The following is a 24,938-nucleotide window of genomic DNA, read 5'->3' as shown; positions in this document are numbered from 1 at the left end:
CGCCACTGCCACCTACTGCAGTGAATGTGCAACTACATTTTATTCTATTACAGTAAAGAAAAGAATATTTGAGAAGGGCTGCTAAGTAACTTGGAATATATTTATCAACACTTGAATGAACCCAACATAAGAGTAGGCTTTATATCAGTTCTCCCACAAACATTTAGACATTACATTAAACTATTTCGTTGATCTGGATTTTGTTGTTTGTCTTGGCTCAAGAATATTAATTCCTCACCTTTGTTTATGCAGTATCATCATTTTTGTTTTTAGTGAAGCCCTAATACGATACTTAGAGAGACATCCCCATGAGATACATGTCTTATCTTCAAGAATGGATGACTCTCATCGGCTTGACCTTCAAGTTCCTTGTAATGGCTTACGACGCCTTCATTGGCCTGCTAACAGTGGCCTCTACTGGGGTCAAGTGGAGCAGCACAATCGAAACGGTACAAGCAAACTACTAGTTTCAAATGGACTAAATGAAAACAGCTTTGATGGAGCTTTATCACTACACAGCACAACTAAAGAGGCTATTCCACTTTTTTCTACTACCACTACATCTATGACAGTTTGCATGCTTGCAGAGGGAGAAAGGAGCAGTGTGGCATGTGGGTGAGGGACACTGACACTAAAGTCCATTGATATCCATTCATGTAAAAAGAAGAACATTGATATAAAATCAAAAATAAAGGTCAAAGACTGAGGATGGGATTTTTTTTTTTGTTCCATCTTGTGTTTGCACTTTGTTTTACTTTGAGCTTTTCCACTCCGGCAGTGGAAGTAGACATAATATTAATGGTCAATCCACTCTTCTTCTCTTCAATTCTACTGCTGAACCTCAAGAAGGGAGAGTACAGGTGATTTTGTTCAAAATAAGATCAGTAATAACATTGACAATGAACGCAAGAGAAAGTGAGACAATTCAACAAACACCCACACACGCGCTGTCTCACACAGGATCACTTTTGCCCTTTGACAGCTAACGATGAAACTAATACTCTCAAATGCGCACCAACAAAAGAGAAAAAGAGGAATGAAGACCAAATAAATCAGTTTGCATCGCAGAACAGTGGGAGTGGACTGCTTCAGGGAGTATCAAAGAAATAAACCAAAAAAAAAGTCTTCACCACCTGGTAAATACCCTGAAAAGGTCACAAACGGTTCACAACACTGAAAAATAAACAATAATTATGACAGCAAAATATGACAAAGCAAAAACAAGCAATAGATTTGGAGAATAACACAAATAAATCCATGAGTAATCCTGAAAGTTTGAAACCTTGTTAGTTTTCTTCTCAGCAGGCGTAATCACCTTGAAAGAGAATTTGGGATAAAATGGTACGACAGCAGGACATGCGTTCAACCAAAAGAAACCAAACAGACAAAGTGCGGGACCGGTGCAAAGAAAAGGTGAATACATAGAATATAAAGCAGCAAAATTTACTAATTACAAACACTTAAAACACACACACGACCATTTATTTACAAGACACGCATCACAACATGTCCATGGACCAAACATTTGGCAGATTCCACAACCAAACCAGCAGCCCAAGACAAAGCACCACTGGCAGCTTTTTAATTCTATTTAATTTGTTTTTTTCTAAACACCTTCCTATTGAGGATAAAAATTCCCCCTTCGGACAGCCTCACTTAACTCAAGCTCACGACCTGACCTGACCTGCACTGATGCACTCCAGCCTGTGGAGGCGCTATAGATGCTTGATGGTAATGCTGAGCTGACAGACACGTGGCAGAGGCAGCTGAGCCCTGTGGATATGGATGAGTGAAGCATGGGACGCCTCTCATGATCGGATATGGAGATGTGAACAGAGAGGACAGAGGAGAAGAAAATAGAGAGGGAGGAATAAAACAAGGGAAGATGTTGCTTCTTGGTCTCCTTACCGTGTCTTTGGACGACCTACGTCTCTTGATGCTGGAGGCCAGGGTGGTACTGATGGACCTAAAAGAGGCTTTCTTTTTGGGGTCGGGCTCTGCTCTACCACTTTTTCTATCCTAAAATAAATATATGTAGAAACATTATTCATGTTCTATGCCTGAGGAGATCACCTTGCTTTCACTTAGCTCTCCCATTCCCAGCCACTTCAAGTGTCACGCTCTAATTCGATGGGAGCAAAATGAGTAAAGAGGGAGATAGAGAGTGCTCAGGGAGTGAGTGGGTTTAACCGTATGATATGAGGGCACTCAGATATTTTATGCAAGCTGTCACACAGCTACTGCAAAGATGTCACGCACGGTTGTTCAATTGTTGGGCTCCTAGAAATGCATTAGAATGAGTGGATGGGTCATAAAGATGTCAGCGGGTGTGATACCATGTTGCACTAATTCAACTATCCCAAATATTGCCAACTCGTGCCTGAGAACACACTTTACAGTTCCGACGGCCTTTCATCAACAACACACTCAATAAAAAGAGCTATAAAAAAAATACCCAATAACTTTGACTTGATTTTTGCCAATATTCCAACATGCATCCTATTTAGAAACTCGAAAAGAAAACAATTATTTGTTTAACCATATCCGTCACCATCAGAGTGCCCCACCATTACGCTCGGCTCAACAATTTGGTGTTTGTGTGCATGTAAGAACTCATATTAAGGTATTCTTACATCCTGAGTCTCTAGAGAGGAAGATGGCTGCATAGGGGAAGAAAAGAAAAATAAAATAAATGTCCATCCAGTTGATCGTTAAGAATATCCTTATGCATAAGCCAAGGGATTAGGAAAAGGGAAAATATTTTAGGGGGGAAAAAAGCCACTAGCAAAGCAAACATCTACATTCAAAGCCAGGCAAATATAAAAAGTCAAGCTACAATATGGTTAGTGGAGCGCCACTAAAATGCATATGGAAGAGGAATACAAAAGCAATTGTAACTGAAGCCCATTTAAAGTCATTATACCATCGAGGGTATAATGGAAATTCACCCCACACTTTAGGGAATGAAATGGGATGAAAGGCATCAGAATATTTCAGAAAGAAAATGCAGACTCTAGATGCAAATTATACACCAGAAGTCAGCTAATGCGTGAAAGGATAATACTTAACACTTTATACTGGGGAAAAAAAACATTACATGAGTAAAGTATGAGCGAGAGGTGGAAGAAGGAAAGGTAAATTGGGGGTGGGGTGGGGGGATAAGGTTAGTGTGGTGTGAATTTCGACATGCTAGGACATTTTATGCTTATATGGGAAGATAAGAAAATGGCAAAAACAAAGCATAAATAAACACAAAACAAACAGCATGACAAATTCATAATCTTCAGCACTGGCACTCGCAGTGCACCCTTTTCATCAGGTCGTGTGTTATTATAAGGGCGCGTTTTTGCCATCCAGCACGTTCCTCTCAACCCCCTGATGACATGTGATCAGTGGGCGAGTGGGCAGTGGCCAGCATGGTTGGCGTGATGAAGGCTGGCAGAAGGAATGACTGGTGCACCGCATCACTTGGTTTTTAATAAAGAATAACATATGACTCTCCTGTTGGAAGATGACATCTTTTGTTAGTTTATAATGAAGGTCTGGGAAACTGCCGCAAGGTGTTTCTTTTCTTCAAGAACACCAACCGAACCAAGTGCCTTTTTTTTTTTAAACTTCATTTCATTCCCGTGCAGGGAATGCACGGTCATCACATTGGTGGAGGCGTCACGGCTGTTTTTTTTTTTTCCAGGGAAATAGAAGCATGCCAATATTATGCATAATCATCATCAACATCATCATAATCATCAACTCACATGACCAGTTTCTTGAATGACTTCTTTTAACATGACAAGTCTGTTCAGAGTGCAATTAAATGTTTCCCTATGTGTGCAGACTTTACAGACACTGAAGGGTCAGAAAAGCAAATTTCTGCATCAACAACTTTGAGGGAGTGGGAAGTGAGCTCCATGAACACATTTTGATTAGTCAGAAGTACATATATTCCAATTGTCTGTTCATATATATATATATGGGTCTTAGCCCATCGTGAGGCATTATTTTTTTATTTTTTTATATGATTGCACATATAAGCAGTCAAAAAATGCCAGCAATGGGATTCCAGGGACTTAATGGTCGTTGCACTGAGAGAGAGAGGAGACCACATACACTGCAATGGTAAATTTTCCATCGTGATGGTTTCGCGTCCCAAATAACCAAGTTGTCATTTTGCATTTGTCAAAATGAGATAACTGTGAGCAATCATATCAGCGCACCCAAACAGTATGAATAATATCTGTCACAGGACATATTGGATTAGCTCAACTCATGGGCTCCCTTCAGCACTCCTCGCATGAGGTTTCAATATAGCTCCAAGGCCCTGGAGATGGTTAATGAGCAAAGATGAGCGTGCTTGAGCCATCTTTGTTTAGCCTTGAAAAAAACAAACATCAATGTGATTGTTGTTGACATGGATCTAAACCATCCTGGTCCACTTATAAAATTAAGTGTGCACCTCTCCTTTCTCTGTGAAGCGACCCCACCCCCACCCACATCCTACCCAGCATGCAATCGCCTGCTGTACAGATACACAGAATGTACATCCATTTCAGGACGCTCACAACAACGACATACTATACGGTACAGTCGTCAGCAAAATGGCAGACATTTTCAGGAAGACATTGGTTTGCTGATAGGCACTTGGGATTTTCTACTGTACCTTTTTCACTGAGGTCTGGATCATAAACATATATGGTGCAAGGCTCACGTCACATAGTCAAGGTGGCTAGCATTTACATGGAGCTTCCCTGGAGTCCCGACCCTCCACTCAAGGAGTGAAACCATATTATTGAAGGGGAAATGGGTGCTTCTTTCATGTTATTAGTTACAAGCTAAATGTACAAATTATTTTATAACAATATCATAGTTTAGATGACATTAGATTTAGCAATTTCACTGAGTTCGATCCATCCATCCATTTTCTATACCGCCTGTCCCCATGGGGGTCACGGGCGTGCTGGAGCCTATCCCAGCAGTTATCGGGCAGTAGGCGGGGAACACCCTGAACTGGTTGCCAGCCAATTGCAGGGCACACAGAGACAAACAACCATCCGGACTCGCACTCACACCTAGGAGCAATTTGGAGTGCTCAATCGGCCTACCAAGCATGTTTTTGGGATGTGGGAGGAAACCGGAGTGCCCAGAGAAAACCCACGCAGGCACGGGGAGAACATGCAAACTCCACATAGTATCTCCGATAGCAGCAGGGAATTGACGTCTTTACGCTCTGCTTGTCTTGATGGCCACGGGCTGCGGCCAAATTGGAGGAATCGATAATGGCATAATGGAACTGCATGACAAACTAACTGTGATTGCTTTTACCGATTGAAAATTGGATTTCAGTTTTTTTTTATGTTTGCATGATATGACCTTAAACAGATTACACAAGCAATAATCGAAACCGTCATGCTATGGACAAGGAGATGTCTTTTTTAATTCAGATGTTCAGTCTGTTAAAGGCTCATGAAGACTATTATCTTATTATTTGTAAAGTGAATGTTGTTTACATAATATTTATGTATAAGATTTACTGCTCCAGGTAGATTTTATACTTGAATATTTTTGTGTATTGCTTTTCTCTTCAATTTTGCTATGATGTTCACATATGAACCCATGTGAGAAGTCCGGGCCTTTTAACCTTTCCCTGGTGAGGACAAAATGAAGTCATTCTTACCTGCAGGTTCTTCCTCCAAACATTAACGGCCGCAAAGGCGAGCTGCATCTGCTTCCTGCGGGCGTCTTTATGGCGCTTATAGGCTATTTCTATGAAGATGAGGAAGATTCCTGCTGCTATGCCACCAGCCACAAGCATGAAGACCCCTGGACGGAGACAAAATGAGAGAAAAGAGTGAATTGTGATCTTAAAAACACACACACACGCTTCTCCCACTGAGCATAGACGCAGTGAGTCATGGTCAGTGGTTGCCGTGTCGATTTTAAACTAGCTCCCACAGGCAACTGAAAACCACACATTGCTAATATTATGACCATGAAGCCACAGTACGATAGACAGTATGACCCACGCCAACACACACAAAAGAAAAAATCGGGAAAGGTATTGGACAAAAAAAGGCTACAGTCACTTACCACTGCAGTTTTTGTCCAATCACTTTTAACGCTTTTTCTGAGCCTTAAGGACCATACCTGCCATGTTTTCAAAGGTGAGTGTGGCTGGGGCATTGCTCCTTGAGTCACACTCCTGGTATCTCACCCAGGTTTTATCTAGATCTTCCATGAAGCCGTTCTCATGAGAACTGCAAGGGGTCAGAGGTGACAAAGTTAATGCACGACGCAAAAAACTGAGATGCTGGAGTCGCTTCTACCCTCATCGCAACTAATAGGAGACTGTCACCACGACCGGTCACACACGCAGACAGACAGACAGACAGAAAGACAGACATACAGACAAACAGTGAGGGCAGGAAGGGAAGCTAAATAGTGAGATGTGACAAAAGGCAATGATTGAATCTGGTCAATACATGACCATAAAATCATATCAATAAGAAAGAGACAAACTCAAAATCAGACGAATAATGCACCTTCGGCTGGGACAGACCTGAGAATGGCCAGGGACACATTCTGTTTCCAGGGGCTGTCCTTGCGCATGCCTATGCCAAAGCCCGAACGGAAAAACAGCTCTCCCGTGGTCACCAGGTCGCACTTCTGCGAGGCTTCAAACTCCAGCACCGCAGAGTCCCAGATGAAAGCATGCAGCTTGCTGTGAGGGAGGGGGTAGGCAGGAGGAGGGAGGAGGGGGAGTAGGAGGAGGGGAAGGAGGGGTTACGGTGCAACAGTACAATGATCTACATACACATTCACCGTCGGCGGCCCTTTCTCTCTCGTGCACCGGATCTTGTGTGTCATTCAGCGTTTACCGGTAATCAGTACCGCTGCCTATGGCCCAATTGTTATCCAATTCCAGATGGGTAAGCACGCCTCCCCCCCATCTCAAAGATGGTCATCTGGGTACAACCTGAAAAGGGGCGCTTCTCCACTTATTGTTATTCTACCTGCGTGGTTGCTAAGTCCACACCATAGTTTGGCCTCTGTTGAGCCATGGGCCCGGATCAGACAGACAGCTATAGTAAGTCCTACGGCTCCCTTCTGATCCACAGGTCCATGAGTCCCTCGACTCGCCAGCCCCCCCCCACCAACCTCTCCTGATCAGCATTGACCTTGTGCTTGACAGGTTGAGCAGCCAGCCAACACGCTCCGGACAGCGCGGCCTGGCCGAGACTCACTTGTCACGCACTGCCTGGATGGCCTCGGCGGCACTCTCATAGTTGTGCTTCTCCATGTGGCGGTACATGGTGCTAAGCTCCACCTGCCGCCGGAAGTAGATGTCCACGGAGCTCTGCTTTACCGTGGCATAGATGAACTTGTCTGATGGATTTCTGAGCTGAAGAGAAGATCGGTCACATAGTCATAAAACTGCAAGAACCGCTGCCAGAATTTCTGACTGTAGACGTGTATGAAAATTACATCTGCATATTAATTTATGACAAACACCCTCACAGAGTTTTGATGCAAAATAAATTTCTTCTCCATTGCAGATATTTCACTATACTAGACATTCCAATTTCTTTTCGAGAACATAAACTCGTCACGAAGAACTGGCGGCCTGCGATCCTGTAAGCACACTCCATGATTAATTTAAAACACATTATTATTTATCATTAAATTATATAATTATTATTATTTTATTTTTTTTATTTCACAAACCTGCCAGATTTTCCCATAAACGCTGACAAACATTTATAAAAACGGGGAATTGGGGTAAGAAATCTCATAAAAATAGAGAAAAAATCCAAAATATGAAATATTGGGGGGAAATAGAAAAAAGAATCCATGAATGTGCAAATCCGCAAACTGCGAATATGCAGGAGCCAACTGTAGTTTTAAGTTGTAATAGCACCATTCACCACTAGATGGCAAACGTGTTTTGTTTGGCGCTCATACAGGGGTTTTATATTGACTGCCCTGTAGTACAACATGAGTTATTTTTTTACATTTTAAGCTGCGCTTTGGTGAACGAGATTGGAAGTGATGTCGAGTTGACGTGTACCCTTGGGTCATTGATGCCGGTGATGCGCTCCTCAGGCCGATCCAGCACCAGGAAAGCAGCCAAGTTGGCAGTATAGGAAGCCACAATGATCATGGCAAAGCCAGCCCACACCATGCCAAGGATTCTCGCTGAAAAGCTGCGAGGTGCACCTGCAAGTCAAATATAAAAATCAAACCAAACATTAAACAAAACCAAAAAGAAAACCAGAGACCAAAGAAACAAGACAAGCTTTTGAATACCTTTACTTTGACATCTGGGAGTATCGTCACACCACCAGGTGCCACATTCAACAAAAAGACAAACTCCTACGGCTTACCTTCTCCGATTCCAGAGTTCAGCAACACTCCCCAAGAGAACCACATGGCAGATGACAAGGTGAGGGCATCTTCTTCTTCTTCTTCACTGTTTACTTTAAACCTTCCAAATGGGCTGCGGGACAAAGATTCAGTCAGAATCTGTGCCTCGAAAACACCGTGGCGGCCTGATGGCAAGGTAAGGAACTGAACATGAGCGAATAAAGCCAGAAAGACCAAAAGAAGGAAAAAGTACAAAGAAGGAAGCACAGCGATAAAGCAGTGGGATGGTTGGAGTCAATCTTCTCCTCTCTCTGAACGGAAGCTTTATAGGGGTCAGGGGTGCAGTCACACACACACACGCACACACAGGTTCCCTGTGTACCTGAACCGGTCTAGTAGGTAAAGCATCACCGCCACCACATGTACCGAAAGACCCACCAGCAGCCACAGAGTACTTTGAAATGGCTGCATGAACGAATCCAGTGTACTGCGAGGGATTTCCTGAAAACACACATGATAACGCATTCAGCAACGTCTTGATGTACCGTAATTTTCGGACTATAAGTCGCGTTTTTTTTCATAGTTTGGGTGGGGGGGCGACTTATACTCAGGAGCGACTTATATACATATATATGTTTTTTTTTTTCACTTTTTTGGGCATTTTATGGCTGGTGCGACTTATACTCCGGTGCGACTTATAGTCCAGAAATTACGGTATGTTATGATGTGATGATAATGTCAACCAAATTTCTGTCTTGCTGTCAATTCATTGTGTAAGTTATGACATTGGGTAATTTCATTCTTGATGGCATTTAATGTAAAATGTAATGCATGAGAATTTGTTTAAAATAGTTTTATGTACTAATTTTACACAGTGACTAGCAGTAAACCAGTGGTTCCCAAACTTTTGCAGGCTGGCGCCCCCTTTGGCTCCCCAGTGAATTCCTAGCGCCCCTCCTAATCGCATTTCATAAATAGGCCTACTTAAAGACAAAAATGACAACATTGAAGGTATGAAAAGCAAGTTTACCCTCTCATGTATTCATTTTCTTCCATTTATTCACAGAAAATGGTGGCGGACGTGATCTAAGGCAGTGGTCCCCAACCTTTTTTGCGCCACGGGCCGGTTACATGTCAGAAATATTTTCGCGGACCGGCATTTATATAAATAAATAATACATTTATATAAATAAATAAATAATACATTTATAATATCATTACCATTACGTTGAATTAGTGGGAGCACTGAGTTTGTTTCTCAGAAACGAGCCGGTCCCATCTAGACGTAATCGGAGACAATGACACCCGAAGTGATTTAAGGTTTGTCTTTTATTGCAGGATGCTTGGTCTCCATGTGTTGAAGCAGTTTTGAATGCTTCACTGCCTGGTTAGTTAGCCTGTCGCCACATATTAGCTTTGCGGGCTCGACTGGGGAAACATGTCACGTGACCGGGACGAGCGTCTTGACCTGAATTAATTGATCGTCGATAAAAAAAAATTCTGTGCGGCTTGGCGGCCCGGTACCAAGTGACCCACGGACCGGTACCGGGCCGCGGCCCGGTGGTTGGGGACCATTGCCCTAACCAGCTCAACACAACACAACACGGCGCGTTCTGGCGAGTCCCCAATTTCATGTTGACTTGAACTCAAGATGATGTTGACCGCCAGAATGCGGTTTTTATTATAAGATAAAATTCTGAACATTACAAGCTTGAAATTACAAACCTGAGCTTTTGCTTTTGTAGCTATGCTGTCGTATCTGACTGGGCCAGAGCGGCGTGCGTGTTGTGTACAAATCGACTGCCGCCCCCCTACCGCCCCCCTACCGCCCCTTTCTTCCTCACCGCCCCCCCAGAGCTTTCCACCGCCCCCAGGGGGGCCGTACCGCCCACTTTGGGAACCACTGCAGTAAACCATGGCAGAAGCATTCAATTCAACTCCTACGACAACATCTTTACAGATTGATGTTCATCATCTCCTCGTCTGATTATGCTTCTGTTCTGATATGAAACAATGTGATCACAAATCACACCAGCTGAACATCTTTGTTAAATAAGTTTAACAACATATTCAATCACAATTATCTTTTATACTTGCATAAAAATGGAAAAACAAAGAATTAAAAATCAAATGCAATAATACTATCAAAATGAATTCCATTTTAGCTGCACTCGGGCCAAATCTTATCTAGGAACATAAACTTGGACTTTACATGCTCATCAGTTGGTGCTTACCTAACTTGACAGCAAAGCCAAACGGGTGAACTTACCTTTTTAACAAGGATAGTAAGACCTTGATATTTGAAGGGTTTGGAGAACTCAATGTACTGGGCTCGTTCGTTGTTTATAGTCAGCGGGGCAACAATCATGTCAGCCAGGCCCCCCAGGAGCTCTCCCATCATGCCATTCCACTCTTTCTTGTTACTGTTGTTCACCTGGAGCCCCGTTAACATAGAAATCGGGACACTATCAATGACCACCGCTTAATTCCAGAAAAGTTATTCAGAAGGTGTCCAATATAATTTACACATTTGTTTGAGAGAGTGTAGACAACTCTTGCAGAAGCAGTAATGTGTCAAAGAAATTATCATGATTTACTAAAAGCTCACTTTAAAATTAATAATAGAGATTTGGAAATAAAAGCAAAAATGGTAAATGATCAAATCAACCTACAGCCGTCACTTTCTGTTGAAATAGAAATCAGGATTGTTACAACTATGCTGTGTTAAAATACTTCCTGTTTTGTTCTTCTTTCATGGCCACATTGTTTCAAACTCGATACGTGTGCCTTTATTTAGTAGTCATCACTTTTTTCAACATCTAATGACAGCAAGGTTTATTTATTGTATAATAATTAGCGAAATAATTTTAAATAAAATAAAAATAACTTGAAAAATAAAAGAATCTTAATCATTTAAATAGTTTTACTTCTATTGCACCAAATTTTGAATTACCATCTCAACCTAGAATGGTAGGATAAATGACCAACTTTGAAATTTACAGAGCAAAATGTGAGAAAAAAAATGTACGTAATTTCTGCATTCAAATAGTGAAGTAACGTGACACCGACCCGCTCCTGCGTTCCAAATTTCCCATCAGCCACCAGATGAACCTCGTAGGTAAAGTTCATGGTCATAGCGAGCTTGATCAGCAGATCAATGCAGAATCCATAACAACACTGCGGCACAATTGGGCGTCCTGTAACCAGAAAAAGGTTGCGAGTTACAATCCACCATCATGATTTGAAGTCCTTATCCGGCGCTTGCTGACTAGACAAATGCATCACGCTCCCCTTCTGCAGATTTCATTCGCTCTGAGACACACACCTTGATCAGTCACCATGGCACACTCGGCTACATGCATACATATATAGATACCTACTGCATATATATGTATGCATCTCCAGTAGGTGTATGTGCGTTGAAAGCACATTGATGTAAACGTCCCTGATTTGTTACCTGGGATGGTCTCATTGGGCCCAGTGCAGATCACCTTTTTAATTAAGACTCCATTTAATGTCATTTCCTCCTTGCATGTTCCATCTGGCATAGTGGGTTTCACATAAACAAATGGCTCCTGGTGTATTGTCACTATCTACAACAAATAGGACAGAAAGCTGTTGATGACAACGTTTTTGCTGTTTTCTAACCAACGGGACCAGCGAGCGATGATGCAGATGCTGGAATATAAGCACATCAGTCATGAGCATGTTTTTGAAAAGAAATATTTGATCGATTGCTGCAGCTCTCATGGATATGGAGTGGCTTCATTTCCCCCTGCACACTGTCTCACAAGGAACAGAAGTTATTTATCGCACTTCGTATATGGACGTGACTATAACATCATTGTGTGGATGCGAAGTCACCTTACCTTTAATCGAGTCGACATCTGGAAGCCCTGAGGTTTTTCCGTCTCCCCGCCGGGCCAGATAATCTTGCGCTGATTGTTCATTACCACCTACAAGGAAACCACACACACACATGCACACACAGTTTCTTGGGTGACTGCTGACAGGAGGCGTTTGGAGAAAGCATCATTTATAAATAATTTAGATAACTACAGCTGTGCTATGATTGCCCTTTGGCTTCAAGTGTCATAAACGACTACTTCTATGCCATACGAGTTCTTTTGTTTTGTAAATTTGTAATAAAGATCAATACAAACTGCTGATATTTTTATATTTTGCCGATAAACCAAGTAATAAACAGACATATATTTCTTATTTAAAACTCATTATAAATTCGGTGAGTTCTTAATTTTCCCAGCCAATCAGATCATGGGCTCATCCACTCTCGCCACCGCTCCGACACAAGTGTCGCTGTTTTCCAACTTTGTCCAAGGACACAGTATGCAGCAAATGTAATTTCTTAAATCCCTTGATTCAGTCTTTCCTTTTTGTCTTGTCCCAATTCTTTGAAAATTGGGAAAAATTTGCTTTTTATATATGGTAAGACAACATCCAAGATTTAATAAAAAAACACAAAGAACAATGCATTGAAGTTGTCCTATAAACACCACACTAAAAAAAAAAAAAGCAAGTAATCTGAAATGTTCTTGAAAGTGATTAGCCGTACATATTTGCGGTGGCTGTTAATTTACCTGCGTCCCATTATAAACGCCCACTTGAATGAGTCGACTCTTCTGGTAGTTGAGAATGCTGTAGTGGGCGTACTTCCTGTCTCCGTCGTCATTGAACTCCACACGTCCTGTGAGGCCTTCTGGGTATTTAGATGACATGAGCACCCTTTGGCAAGAAAACAAGAATCATTAGAGCCTATGTGCATAATGAGACAGTGGATGTGTGTGCGAGCATAAACTAATTTGCTGTGTGCATATCTTCTCAAGAGAGCTTAGCGCATCTTCTTCAGCTGATGTCAGCCATTTTAATCACGCATCTGTAGGGGGATTTTTTTTCTGCTTAAAAAGCTTTGTAAATGGGTCACTTGAAGGTCAGCTGGCAAGTACAGCAATTTTTTGTGTCACAGATACAATTTGTTTGGTACTATGTATTTGTCATGGCAACCAGTCGTTGTTATTAAAAAGGCACAAATTTGACACAGCCTAATGTTAGCTTTTACCAATCTTTAAAGTTAGCCTGAGAGATCCGAACATTTAGCACAGCACTAACAAATATGAACTGACTGACAATGACCTTTTCCTCCAAAGGTCAAAATAATATCTCTTAAAGCCCTACAAGAATATGTAAGTTTGTTTTCAGTTTTGTCATTTTGTTTATACTTCACATTCATTGTTGCTGTGAGCATTTCCAAAATGCAGATTTCTATAAAATTTGAATACAAAAAAATGTGCTAAAAAATTGACAGCTTACCTTTTGAAGAGAGGTCCTGTTTTCCAGATGTTGGTGTTGCCTACACATCCTCTTGGTGGTTCAGTGATGTTTTCCTTTTCAAATAGCTCCTGGATGGACTGAGCAACCACCGCCACTGCATCATTGATATGAGCCGACTCGTTCTTGCCGTTGATGAGCTGCAGGCCGATCAAACCTATGACCGATTCCAATGACAAACACCCAATCAGTGACCTGAAAAATAGAGCTGCCTCCTAGGATCCTTTTGCAATGCTCAAAGTGGGCCAAAACTTATAGGGCCTCTAGTTTACACATCCTGAATAAAGGTGGCGCATCAGTAGTAGCATCTAATTGCCCTGCCTGCAAAAAAAAAAACCCATCAGGCAGGGCAACATACATAAATAACAATATTTTTTGTTGTTGTTTGCTACTGATGACCTTTTACAGCATGTATAAAGAGTCCCTTGAAGTTGGATTTCATTTATTCTTTTCCTGTTATTTAGAACTTGGGGAATCAGGCAAACTATTCCTTGTGTTAAAACAAAACCACCAGTCAATAATCCAACTTCAGCTAAGTTTTCTGATTGCAACCAGGTCCAACCGACTTCTTCAAGAAGCCGCAGTGGAAGTGGAGACAATGACAGCACAACAGAAAATAAAAGGGGGAGGAGCGTAAATGTTTTCTGAGTAGGGGTTTTGTTGTGGAAGGTGACTTCGAGGGAGGGGAGACAAAAAAATGGTGACCATGAAGTGATACAATGTAGTGAGCAAAACTGAAGCAATGAGAACAAGAAAGGCTGTTGTAGCTTACCATTCTACCAGTTGCAAAACTCTTCCTTAATAGTTCATTAGAAATCGGGACATTAATATGGCAGAATAGCACAATGAATAGCCAGGAAAGACACAATTCAACTGAAGAAAACAAGGAGCACTGAACACAACACATTTAAACCTTTAACACTCAGTGCTTAAACGTTTAAACGCTTATCCATCACATGACACACATTGGTTCCATGGTGAAATCATATACAGTAATATATCAATTGTTAAGCTCACTAATCCTGTATTTGTTGTGATTTATCTTTTGAGTTACGTCTGGGTTAACTGGTGTGTTCGCCACAGGTCTCTGCTGACTGATGAACGTACCGTCTGGCGCCTCACTCAGCGCTTTACCCGACATCTCCCGCTCGCCCACCAGCCACACGTAGCCTGAGCCTGTCATGTTGAGGAAGCGGGCAGCCTTGTATACAGCGGCGGCGTCTTCCTCACTGGCACGACGTGACGGAGACATCAAGGTTGAAAAAGACGTTGAGGTGGGGGAGGAATGATGAAGAAAGATCCATTAGAAGGAATTCATGAAGACAGAAAGAAAGAACTTGCAATTACAGTACGGGTAATGAAAGAAGTACCGTTTTTTTCCATGTATGATGCGCAAAATTTAACTCATTTATTGTCCTAAAATCTGGGGTGCGCATTATACATGGGTACAATATATATATATTTTTTGTCCGGATATCATACGGAGGCCGCCATTACAGATGCGCTTTCTTCTCTGCTGTTCACTTCATACACGCTCCATACGAACACATTGCCCTCGTATCAGACGCTTGCTCGATCACCTGCTCGTTTGCTGTCACAATGTACTCTACACAAATCCGAAACATTTCTTCGCTATTGAGTTTGCTAGCGCATGCGCAGTGATACTGACCGGCAGAATAACATCCGGTTGTTCCCAAAGTTTATCTTTTTTCTGAAATAATTTTACGTTTACGGACTTAAGTAGGAGTCAAAATTTGGGTGCGTATTTAACATGGGTACAGGCTTTTTTCCAGCATCAACATGCCATTTTTAGGGTGCGTATTATACGTGGGGGCGCATTATACATGGAAAAAAACGGTATTTGAGAACAGGTGGACTGTTAGCATAAAAACAGTTAAAAACTAAAATGCTTTAACAAGTATTCCTACGCTACCTGGAATTTGTTTGCAAAACCTCAAATTCTTCTGAAAACGGTGATAAAAAAAGTACTCTGGGGGGTGTAAATGTTGAAAAACTTTTGTTGGTGTGTTTGGGGGGGTGGCATAGTGCCCCGGTGCCCCCCCCCCCTCTAGCTCCGCCAGTGTTACATGCTAATTGTGTCTTTACAATAAACACAGTTGTACTGATTTAGAACGTGGCAAAGTTAGTAGTAGTAGCATATTAGCAACATGAAAGGTGATTTTTTTAAAGTGTGAATATACGGAAGAGTGTTTTCTTATTCACTTTACTCTATTAACAGAGGTGCAATGAAGCAAAACTCACCTGGCGGAAAGGATGATGACTCGGGCCTCCAGTTCTTTGGCCTCCAGCAGCAGGGCCGTTAAGTTTGTCTCCTGGCTGAACTGGAGGACTTTCTCTGCCTGTGATCGGAGCATAAGAAAGGTCAAGCCAGCTACTTCCCATTCCTTGGACAACGTGATGCCTCTTTACCTGCTTGGTTCAATTTTGGCCCATTATATTTTGTAAACGGGAGGCAAAAAAAAAAAAAAATAGCGATCCAGTGGGCGGGTACCATCTGAATATAAAAAAATTAAAAGCTTGTAGGGGGGAAAAAACCTTTTGCATTTGGTTTTACATGCAAACTGAGGATCATCAAGGCTCCAAAAAAGAACGTGCATGTGTTAGGTGGGGGGAAGAAAAAGGTCAATGCAACCAATAACTAAAAACGGGTGAAGGTGAGAGGGACATTTTGCCTCAAGAACCAAAAAAAATAGCTGCTGAAAAGTAAGGAGGAAGTTGCATCCGGGAGACGGGTTGCTCCCACGCCACCGGTTCTCCACAAAGAAAAAAGACTTGCAAACTCTTTTTGCGTGAAAGTGAGACTTCAGAGGACATGCATCCCATTTTTTAGGAATTCAAAATGAAAATGATAAAAGCCAGGGCGCTGCTCACGGTTCTTTTTTTTTTCTTGCTGAAAACGTTTGTCATAGCAAAACCATTCTTCATTGAAACGACATGGGAATTTCTCAAATTAAAAATTAAAGAAAACACGTGCTACCAAGGGAGGTGGAGGGCATTTCTGGGTCGGCTGGTGACCGGTTCGGCTGGATTTTCTAGTTGCTACGTTCGGAAAGTTGGTGGGCGGCGTGCATTGACCATGCAAATACGTATACCTTAGGTCCTCGCTTGTTGTCATAGGACAGTTGGTCGAGGTTTTCATAGTTCCTTTTTTTATTCTGATGAGTAATGTGCACAGAGAAAATATGCAGACACAGAAAAATATTATAAACAGTTGAAAATGGAGGGCAGCAAAGCATTCCAACAAATCTCCACTTGTGCTTCAAATTGGGATCTTTAATTGTGAGGCTTGCAAAGACATCAAGACAGCTAAGACACCAGCAGCAGTCATACAAATCAGACTTACAACGTACAAATACGCAGCAAGTAATATACATAGCTGTGGTTAATTAATTATTTCATTCATTAATAAGTTGCAACGGATATTACGTCACTATAAAATTAATAGAAACTCGTACCAGCTAAAAACATCAATCCAGGACGAGAAGGATTGCCTTTTTCAACTTTAGAATTTTACAGTCGACACCGGCTTCTCACGGGGGATAGCGACCACGCTGACCCACAAATATCAAAAGTCAGTTTTCTGATGCCCATTATATATTTCATGAAAAAAATCATTAAAAATATGTGTATATATTGTGGGAGGGAATAAACAGGGTAAACTCCAACAAGTCTTTTCCGTGTGATAAGCAAACAAACAACAAACAATAAATAAATTAATCTTAAATAAAGTTTTGTGGGAGTCCTCTGTACAACCGTATTTCCGTATCCCCAAGGGATTTATTTCTTTAACTGAGCTTGCTGGGAGAGTCATATATTAGGGAAGATGCCTTTATTTGTAGGAGCCAATTAGTCGACGAGTAGATTTAATTGTATTGATGTTTCGCGCTTGAAATCAACTAATTGCTTATCACAGCTTTTAACTACAACACTCTAGAGAACTGTGAATTGCCTGACCAACAGGGCGACACGTTCTTTATTCATCTGTGCGGGTTTGACGGTATGAATAGAAGTTATGTGTGGAAGAGAGTGGCAGTTAGCCCACTAGCTATTCTGACCACTGTCTTGGAATATTAGGACTAGTGTCACTACTGGACACTGGTGGCAAGGAATAAACTTCCATTTACCAAAATTATTATTAATCTGATCCGGCACAATTTTTATCACGAAAAAGCCAAAATGAATTGTGACTCCCATTTGGCGGGTTGGCGGCTGATAATTTTGAAACCTGAAATATAAAATAATCTTTATTTTGGAGCCAAATCATTTACGACATGTTATAAGAAGAGTCTGCACTTCACCCTTGAGACTGTTAGAGGAAATCAATAAGGTGGCTCATCTGTTAACTTTATTGTCTGTGTGTGATAAATAGTATCCATGAATTGGAGAAATTAAATGTTAGTCTCTGGGTTTTTTCCCGAGTGTTAATAAAGTGCTTATGTCATTAATCAAATGTAGAGCAAATAAAATGTCTACACTTAATACACATCTGTTTTAATTCCAGCCTTCAAAAAAAAAGGAAAAAACAATCCACAATCTTATGCACCCATCACTCCATCCAGAATTACTAACACTACATAAGACCAAGATGCACTGCTCAAGTGACGCTGACATTTATGAACTTCCTTCAACAAACCTTCAATTAAACAGATGATAAAAGCAGAAGAGCAACAACACAATCTTTTCCTCGCGTGTTGTGTGCTTGCAGCAACTAGCAATGCCAGCAAAATGCTTTCCCAGTGGGCAGCCACCTAATCAGTGTCACATTCTGATATACATTCCTGCCTATGTGCTGTTTACCCACCGTGTGAAGTGCGAGCACAGCAGAACATCCTTGGCCTGAAACGATTGGGGCTATACACGTTCAATCTGCCTTTTGCTAGTCGTTGGATCTCTTCCACTCGGAGTTTAGCACGACCTTCCCGGTCTACATGAAATAGATACAAACCGACTCATATAGAACTTTATAGTCATCATTATCAGTTTTAGACAGCTCTTTCTATATTTTGTGACGTTTTTGCTGTGTCCCGTCTCCTCTCAAACCTGTCCAGCTGTATTTTCCAGTAAATTTCCATCATGATATAATCACCGCAGAGGCCATATTAAACGCCCCTGTTCTAAATTAAAAAAACTCTTGTGGTGACCCCAATATGCATCAAAGTAAATTTAATATGAAAATTTCACGTACGGGATTTTCTACTTCACTGCAGCTGTTGAACTGCATTTTTGGACTGGCTCTTAAAATAACTTAAATGAGCAAACAAATCTGTAGGTTTGTAGCGTGCTTGAGCTTCAGTTAAAAAAATAAAATAAAATAAAACGTGTGAAACTCAAGTAGAAACCAATAAAATTGCATAGCTTACTCTTAAATCAGATGTTAAAGCTAAATTATTGAATATTTTCCTTCTCAGGGGATGCTGCAATTTTAAAGCATTTTAAATAATTAAAAAATTGAATTTGAATCATAGTTGAGTGTTGAAGCATTTATCTCAAAGCACGTCTCGCCGCTTCGGAATATTCTGGTGCTATTCCACATGAGAAGAAATTGTGTTGGTCTTTTTTTTCCCCCCCTGAGAGTTTGTTTCTGAGTGCTCTATTTCTGTGTCCACGTCTAAACATTCATATTTAATGTTGCGTTAGTCACTTTTGCTTTCTGACTAAATCCAAAATGTCCGGACCTTCTTTGCTGGTGGTGTGAGTGATCCCCCAGTGACTAAATGACCTCGCTCATGGCTCGCTAAAAATAGTGTCAATTTTCTGCATCGGTGCAGCTCAACTATGTGATTAACCACAATATTCCTCTTTTAATTAGAGCATGATGAGATGTGGTGGTCCAACTCAGTATAATTACATACATAAAACACTCAAAGTGTAAGTGAAAATGTTCTTGTGGATTTTTGTTGTCGTTGTTGTTGTAGTGACTTACTATAATTTAGAATGGACTGATTTAAAATCAAGCATAATATCAGATTGAGGGAAAGCAAGTGCAACATTAATGTCTCACTGATGTATTTTTAGTCTTATTTGAAACACAGTTCCCAGGGAAATATGATTTAAATTCAGTTTATATGCACTGACAATGTGGGGGAATTATTCATTTCTGATGTTCGTCATAGTGTTGGGAAAGTTATGACCAAAATTATTATATTATAAATCTATTTCCCATCATTTGAAGGTAGGTAGTTTCATTTCATAATTACAGTCTCTGAATTATAGCGTGATAAGATGACAGTCAGTTAAGAGAGCAGAAAAAGCCTACTCAATATTTCCCCATTTCCGACGGGGCCTGCCACTTCATTTTAGGATGGAGAATAAAGAACGACTTCCTGGGTTCTAATCAAAATGTCTTTCAGACACACAATTTTCCTGAGTTACCGCGAGTGGATTTTAAATGTCAGTAGCATCATTTAAAGTGCAGAGTAGCCAATCGAGTGTGATGAAAATCCAAAGCGTTTAAGAAGCTCCGTGTTAATCAGTGCTGATCCAGGTCACTTATTTCAACAGCTTTCACAGCCTTCCTGTGACTTGCCTCAAGTCGGAACATCATATTGGCCATGTCTTCGCCTTCTGATTTAATTAAACCTCTGAATCGGGACTCATTTCACTCTGATACACAATTACAGTCAAGAGGCCTAGAGAGGCACAATGAGAGTGTAAAGAAAAAAAAAAAGATACCCTTGGGTAATTTCAGCTTATTAAATAGATGAGAAAGATGCTTTTCTTCACTTCCTCTACCACCCTTTTGCATCATTGCAGGTCATATGAGATTTGCCTCATGGAAGATCAGCATTTCAGTGACCCATTTCCATAGCTCAGAGGCATACAAAAATGCATGCATCAGCGCTACATAAAAATCATTCCAGTGCGCTACAATAAATACAAACATCTAAGTGGAAAATTACCCTGACCACGACCTCCTCCAAAAGACTCCATGACTTCCATCAATGATGGTTTGCAAAGCCTCACATCAAAGTCCACTATTTGGCTCCCAATGTTGATAGACATGGGATAATTTCAGACTATGGCGAAAAGCAACGTGAAGATGAGCAAATAAACGCACAAACTTTTGTCAAAAGTAGACCACATTAGACGCTGTTGATGTCTCTTGAATGTTAGCAAATGTTTACACAATGGTGAGAGAGAGATGGGGCCACGTAACAGAGAGGGAAACAGTTTGGGAGGTGAGAGGAAGGGGGGCAAATTTGCCTCGGAGACAGAGCATCTCACCTTGGTTTCTCTCTCCTCCAGCAGCGTCTCCAGCCTCTTCTGAGCAGCTCGGCCCTCGTGGTCATCGCTCACAATCAGGATAATATGGTTCCAGTTGAACTCGCGCATCAGGTCAAACCACACGTGCGCTTGGTGCGAGTAGGGTGGGACGGTCCGCAGAAAGGACAGATGGATACTCTGGGATAAACGAGATTTTACTTGAAATGTCATGGTTTGCACGTGTAATCAAATGTGAGGAACATGTTCATCGTTTACTTTGTTGGAAACATTTAAAAATTAAAATGCACACAAATTTAAAAAAGAAAATTAACAGGATTTTTTTTTTTTTAATCAAATTTGCCCCAAGTTCACCATAAGGAACATCCAATAAATATCCTAAAGATATGTAAAATTATTTTTTTGTTTTGCGGACCCCCTGAGATAGAAAAGGAGAAAAGTGTAGCTCTGGGACTGATTCACAATGAACGGTCTAGAATACAAATGAAGCATTTGGGCTCTAGGCTGTTATTGTTCAGACCACATTGTCTCAAGTCAAATATTTTTGTACTCAAGAAGGAGAACAATGTTCCAACGAAGCAGCCAAATTGTCCCCTGTATGACCAACATTGTGCCCGATTAGTAGCCCGCTAGCCTCTTTTAAAAATAGCTCGCCAGTGCTGTCACATTATCATTTCTTGGGCATGTTCTCGAGTTAAAAAGAAGAAAAACTTAAAAATAAATCCAAGTGTCAAAGCACAAATTGATGTCTTCTCTTTAAAAATTAATTGTTGATGGTTGGCGCTTCATAAAATCCTAATTCAGGTCAAAGACATTATTGATGGCCTTCTTTCAATTTCATGCTGGGAACATACTCAATCATCCGCCCTCTAATGGATAGTGATGGGCCATTTAATCTTGGAAGCTTGTGAAGTCCTCCCAGGGGACTTTCTGACTTCACGTAGTCTCTGTCCTTTCTCTTTCTTCATTCCACTCAGCCTGAATCGTATTCACATTATTTCCCAAAGCACATACCTTGTCTGAGTAAATGGACATGCGAGTGGTGAGCCCCACCACGGGGATGCGATAGAAGCCTGCAGTGTAGGAGACTGGTGTCGGAGTCAGGTGGTCATTGGATTGGGGTGGGTGGCTCACCAGGATGGCGTAGACCTGCAAGGGCACAATCCTTTGAATTGAGACTCTAAAACAAAGTTGCTTAGAATATTTACATTGTTTGTGTATCTAACAGGCCAGACATGCGAGACAAAAGTAGGGAATTCACTTCCGCAATGCACAACTCCAGCGAGACGTTCGGCGGTTTTAAGATGTTCAGCTTGAATGGACTGATGGAAGAGATCTTGGCGGCCGAAGGCATCTATGGTTTAGGGTGCAAATGAAGTACTTGACTTGACATTCTTGACTACGGTACATCACTAAGTGCACCCGGAAGATGAAATATTAATTCAGGGATAAACTGGGACTGAACTGACATTTTGCGGAAACCTTAGAGATGCATTTATCTTGTCAGCACACACACCTCTGTCACAAATCTAATGCAATACGTGCCTCCATTCCACACACACAACACTTTGAGCTCGCTTCTGCTCTTAACTAACTACAAACTGTTACTTTATACTCAAAAACACATTTAAACACATCCGTGAGCAATGTCATAAAAAAAGCTTTACAGTATTTTCGTGTTTTGACATCGTTTCAGTGTGATCATAAAAATCCTGCTTAATTCTGATGAGGCCACATACTGACACATTAATGTCCACATAATGTGCATTTTTTTTCCCTTGGGTTAAATCCACTTAAATTCTAAATCTCTGAAGGCACATTAAAGTAAATACAACAACCAGACGTTAAAAACACTGCAGCGCAATGATGCAGACATAAGAGAAAGCCAACTGGCGATACAAATTTGACCATGATCAAATGATTACTTGTTGACGTTGTGCTTAACCTCGATGAATTTATTTCACGTACAGTATTAAAAAAAAATTGTGTAGAAAGTCTATGCATATTGATTGCTCCACTGGCAATAGCAGAGAAATAAAACCAGATTAACCTTTTATTGTTTGGGCTAACAGACTTATATTAATGGAGTCGACATGTGTGCAGCCGTGGATTATTGGACGCAAGCCGTCCGTATGTTTGGGTCAAAAATGAGAGTTACCATCCAAGGAATGCTCGCAGGCATCTCCTCCTCCATCTGCCACAGACTTTCCCTCTCAGTGACCGTAATCACCCGCAAGCCAAAATTCAGAGGATTAAAACTTTCATTGACTCTGTCTGAATTAGGCCATGCGTGTGCATAGACTTGAATGATTTTTAAATGATTGTTGTTGCAAGAGCACACAATTTGCACTTGGATTGCGTGCTATGAGTGAGCATGTGCTACAAGACTAGTGACTGCATTATTCTCCAAGCCTCTGTAGATTTGAGTCATTGCACCATGCAGAGAACTGGAGACATTCTAGAGTGGCACACAAGCACGTGGGCGTTTTTTCATTTTAATTAATAATTATTATTACATGAAGCCTGATAATATGAAATGTCAGAGGAGGAAGAGTGACTTCATGCCTCCGCATGCTGTGATGTAAGGTTTTTAAAAGCCATGTTGCGTATTACGTGAGCATATGGTTGGAGTGTTGTACAACTCTCCAAGGTGCATTGTGCTTACCATGCATTACTTATGGATCGTGGTCAATTGGCTCAAGCTGTATTACACTTTTAAAGACCATTGTACCGCAGAAAAACATGTTGCATTTAATATCTCATTTAAAAGCAGGGATGGGCGAGTATCGATATCAAGTATTGATTATGGTGCTGATATCAGCCTTATTTCAGGGTACTGAACTCACGACAGTAACCGATAACTATCGTTTGCCCTCTCGAGGCCGTTTTATGGAAGACATTTGAAGAATGAAAATTGTCATTAATTTCATGCAATATGAAGGAAAAATGCTGTATTGGAGTATATAGGTCTTTAAAATTATTGATCAAATACAGGGGTGGGATTTTATGTATCAAAAGTACTAGTGGTATCGGTACGTGGTATCGGCATCGGTAGCGACTCAAGAATTTGAATACTTATCGACCTGAAAATAAAGGGGTATCGAACGTCCCTTTTCCAAAAAAGACTACACGTTACAGCATTGAATATGAAACGGATTGTAGCGTGAGCTGCCCTTGAATGTAATATCTACCTATCAGGCTGCCTTTAATAGTCAAAAGCATTTTCCCATTTTCACTCTTCACTGGATTTCATTGCATCTCACTACATCTGCAGCTGTCTGTTCTGAAATGTAAAGCAGCCCCTTCATCCTCCGCAAGGATGTTGTGTGTGTGTGTGTGTGTGGGGGGGGGGGGGGGGGGGGTCGTTATGTTGGACTAAAAAAAATGAAATGATTTGTGATCTGGATTACATTTTTGATACATGCCAAATTGACCAAATCGTGCTTCTCATGAAATGCTTTCGTTGGTGGGTTTTTTCCTGTTTTTTTCAGTGCATCTGGGAAAAATTCCAAGCTGAATGGATAGTTTAACGGTTCACCAAAGAAACCTTAAGTGGGAGTATAATCGGCATTCATGCAGATGTACAATATACATTTAACCTTTATGAGACAAAATACCTTTACATTTATATTGTGTGCTTTAGATTCATCCTAAAATGTAATATTAATATTATGACATTCATTATGTTGCTTTTCATATGGCCATAAAATTCTGTCGTACTTATTTTGCATTATCGTCATTTTTCATAACCAGTAAATTGAGATGGCTGTGTGATTTTAATGACTGCGAGTTTTGATCGTGAGAGACAGCCAGATAACGTCATGAACATAAACTATAGTTAGAGCTCACAAAAATTGCTTGTGCTGTTAACTAAATAATTCATTGCAAAGTTTTGGAATAAAATTGAAAATTGAGCCCAACTAAAATCTGTTGGCGGTTCAAATCTGGGCTTTCTGGTGGGTAGTTTGCTCTTCCTTGTCATTTCCTCCCAC

At 41.0% G+C, this 24,938-nt stretch overlaps 1 protein-coding gene across 2 annotated transcripts in view; it reads right to left on the bottom strand.

Annotated features, from left to right (window-relative positions):
• The window catches only part of grin1a (glutamate receptor, ionotropic, N-methyl D-aspartate 1a), a 28,406-nt gene that overhangs the window by 2,818 nt on the left and 650 nt on the right, over nucleotides 1-24,938 (bottom strand). Inside the window, exons 2-21 of one of the 2 annotated variants that reach the window (XM_061294181.1) lie at nucleotides 21,961-22,095; nucleotides 20,950-21,126; nucleotides 16,818-16,880; nucleotides 15,967-16,064; nucleotides 14,812-14,933; nucleotides 13,687-13,861; nucleotides 12,957-13,101; nucleotides 12,228-12,314; nucleotides 11,816-11,951; nucleotides 11,428-11,555; nucleotides 10,628-10,792; nucleotides 8,741-8,859; nucleotides 8,379-8,491; nucleotides 8,063-8,211; nucleotides 7,239-7,396; nucleotides 6,554-6,715; nucleotides 6,142-6,251; nucleotides 5,658-5,817; nucleotides 2,634-2,703; nucleotides 1,909-2,019 (exon numbers count right to left, since the gene is read on the bottom strand). In XM_061294181.1, the coding sequence (XP_061150165.1) occupies nucleotides 1,909-2,019; nucleotides 2,634-2,703; nucleotides 5,658-5,817; nucleotides 6,142-6,251; nucleotides 6,554-6,715; nucleotides 7,239-7,396; nucleotides 8,063-8,211; nucleotides 8,379-8,491; nucleotides 8,741-8,859; nucleotides 10,628-10,792; nucleotides 11,428-11,555; nucleotides 11,816-11,951; nucleotides 12,228-12,314; nucleotides 12,957-13,101; nucleotides 13,687-13,861; nucleotides 14,812-14,933; nucleotides 15,967-16,064; nucleotides 16,818-16,880; nucleotides 20,950-21,126; nucleotides 21,961-22,095 (2,583 nt within the window). Of the gene's footprint in view, nucleotides 1-1,908; nucleotides 2,020-2,633; nucleotides 2,704-5,657; nucleotides 5,818-6,141; nucleotides 6,252-6,553; nucleotides 6,716-7,238; nucleotides 7,397-8,062; nucleotides 8,212-8,378; nucleotides 8,492-8,740; nucleotides 8,860-10,627; nucleotides 10,793-11,427; nucleotides 11,559-11,806; nucleotides 11,952-12,227; nucleotides 12,315-12,956; nucleotides 13,102-13,686; nucleotides 13,862-14,811; nucleotides 14,934-15,966; nucleotides 16,065-16,817; nucleotides 16,881-20,949; nucleotides 21,127-21,960; nucleotides 22,096-24,938 lie in introns of both variants that reach the window. The other variant, XM_061294182.1, reaches the window with a different exon arrangement.

The sequence above is a fragment of the Syngnathus typhle genome, linkage group LG12 (assembly GCF_033458585.1).
Source record: "Syngnathus typhle isolate RoL2023-S1 ecotype Sweden linkage group LG12, RoL_Styp_1.0, whole genome shotgun sequence".
NCBI lineage: Eukaryota > Metazoa > Chordata > Actinopteri > Syngnathiformes > Syngnathidae > Syngnathus > Syngnathus typhle.
Note: the sequence above shows the minus strand (reverse complement) of the source record. Positions and strands in the feature narration are given on the sequence as shown.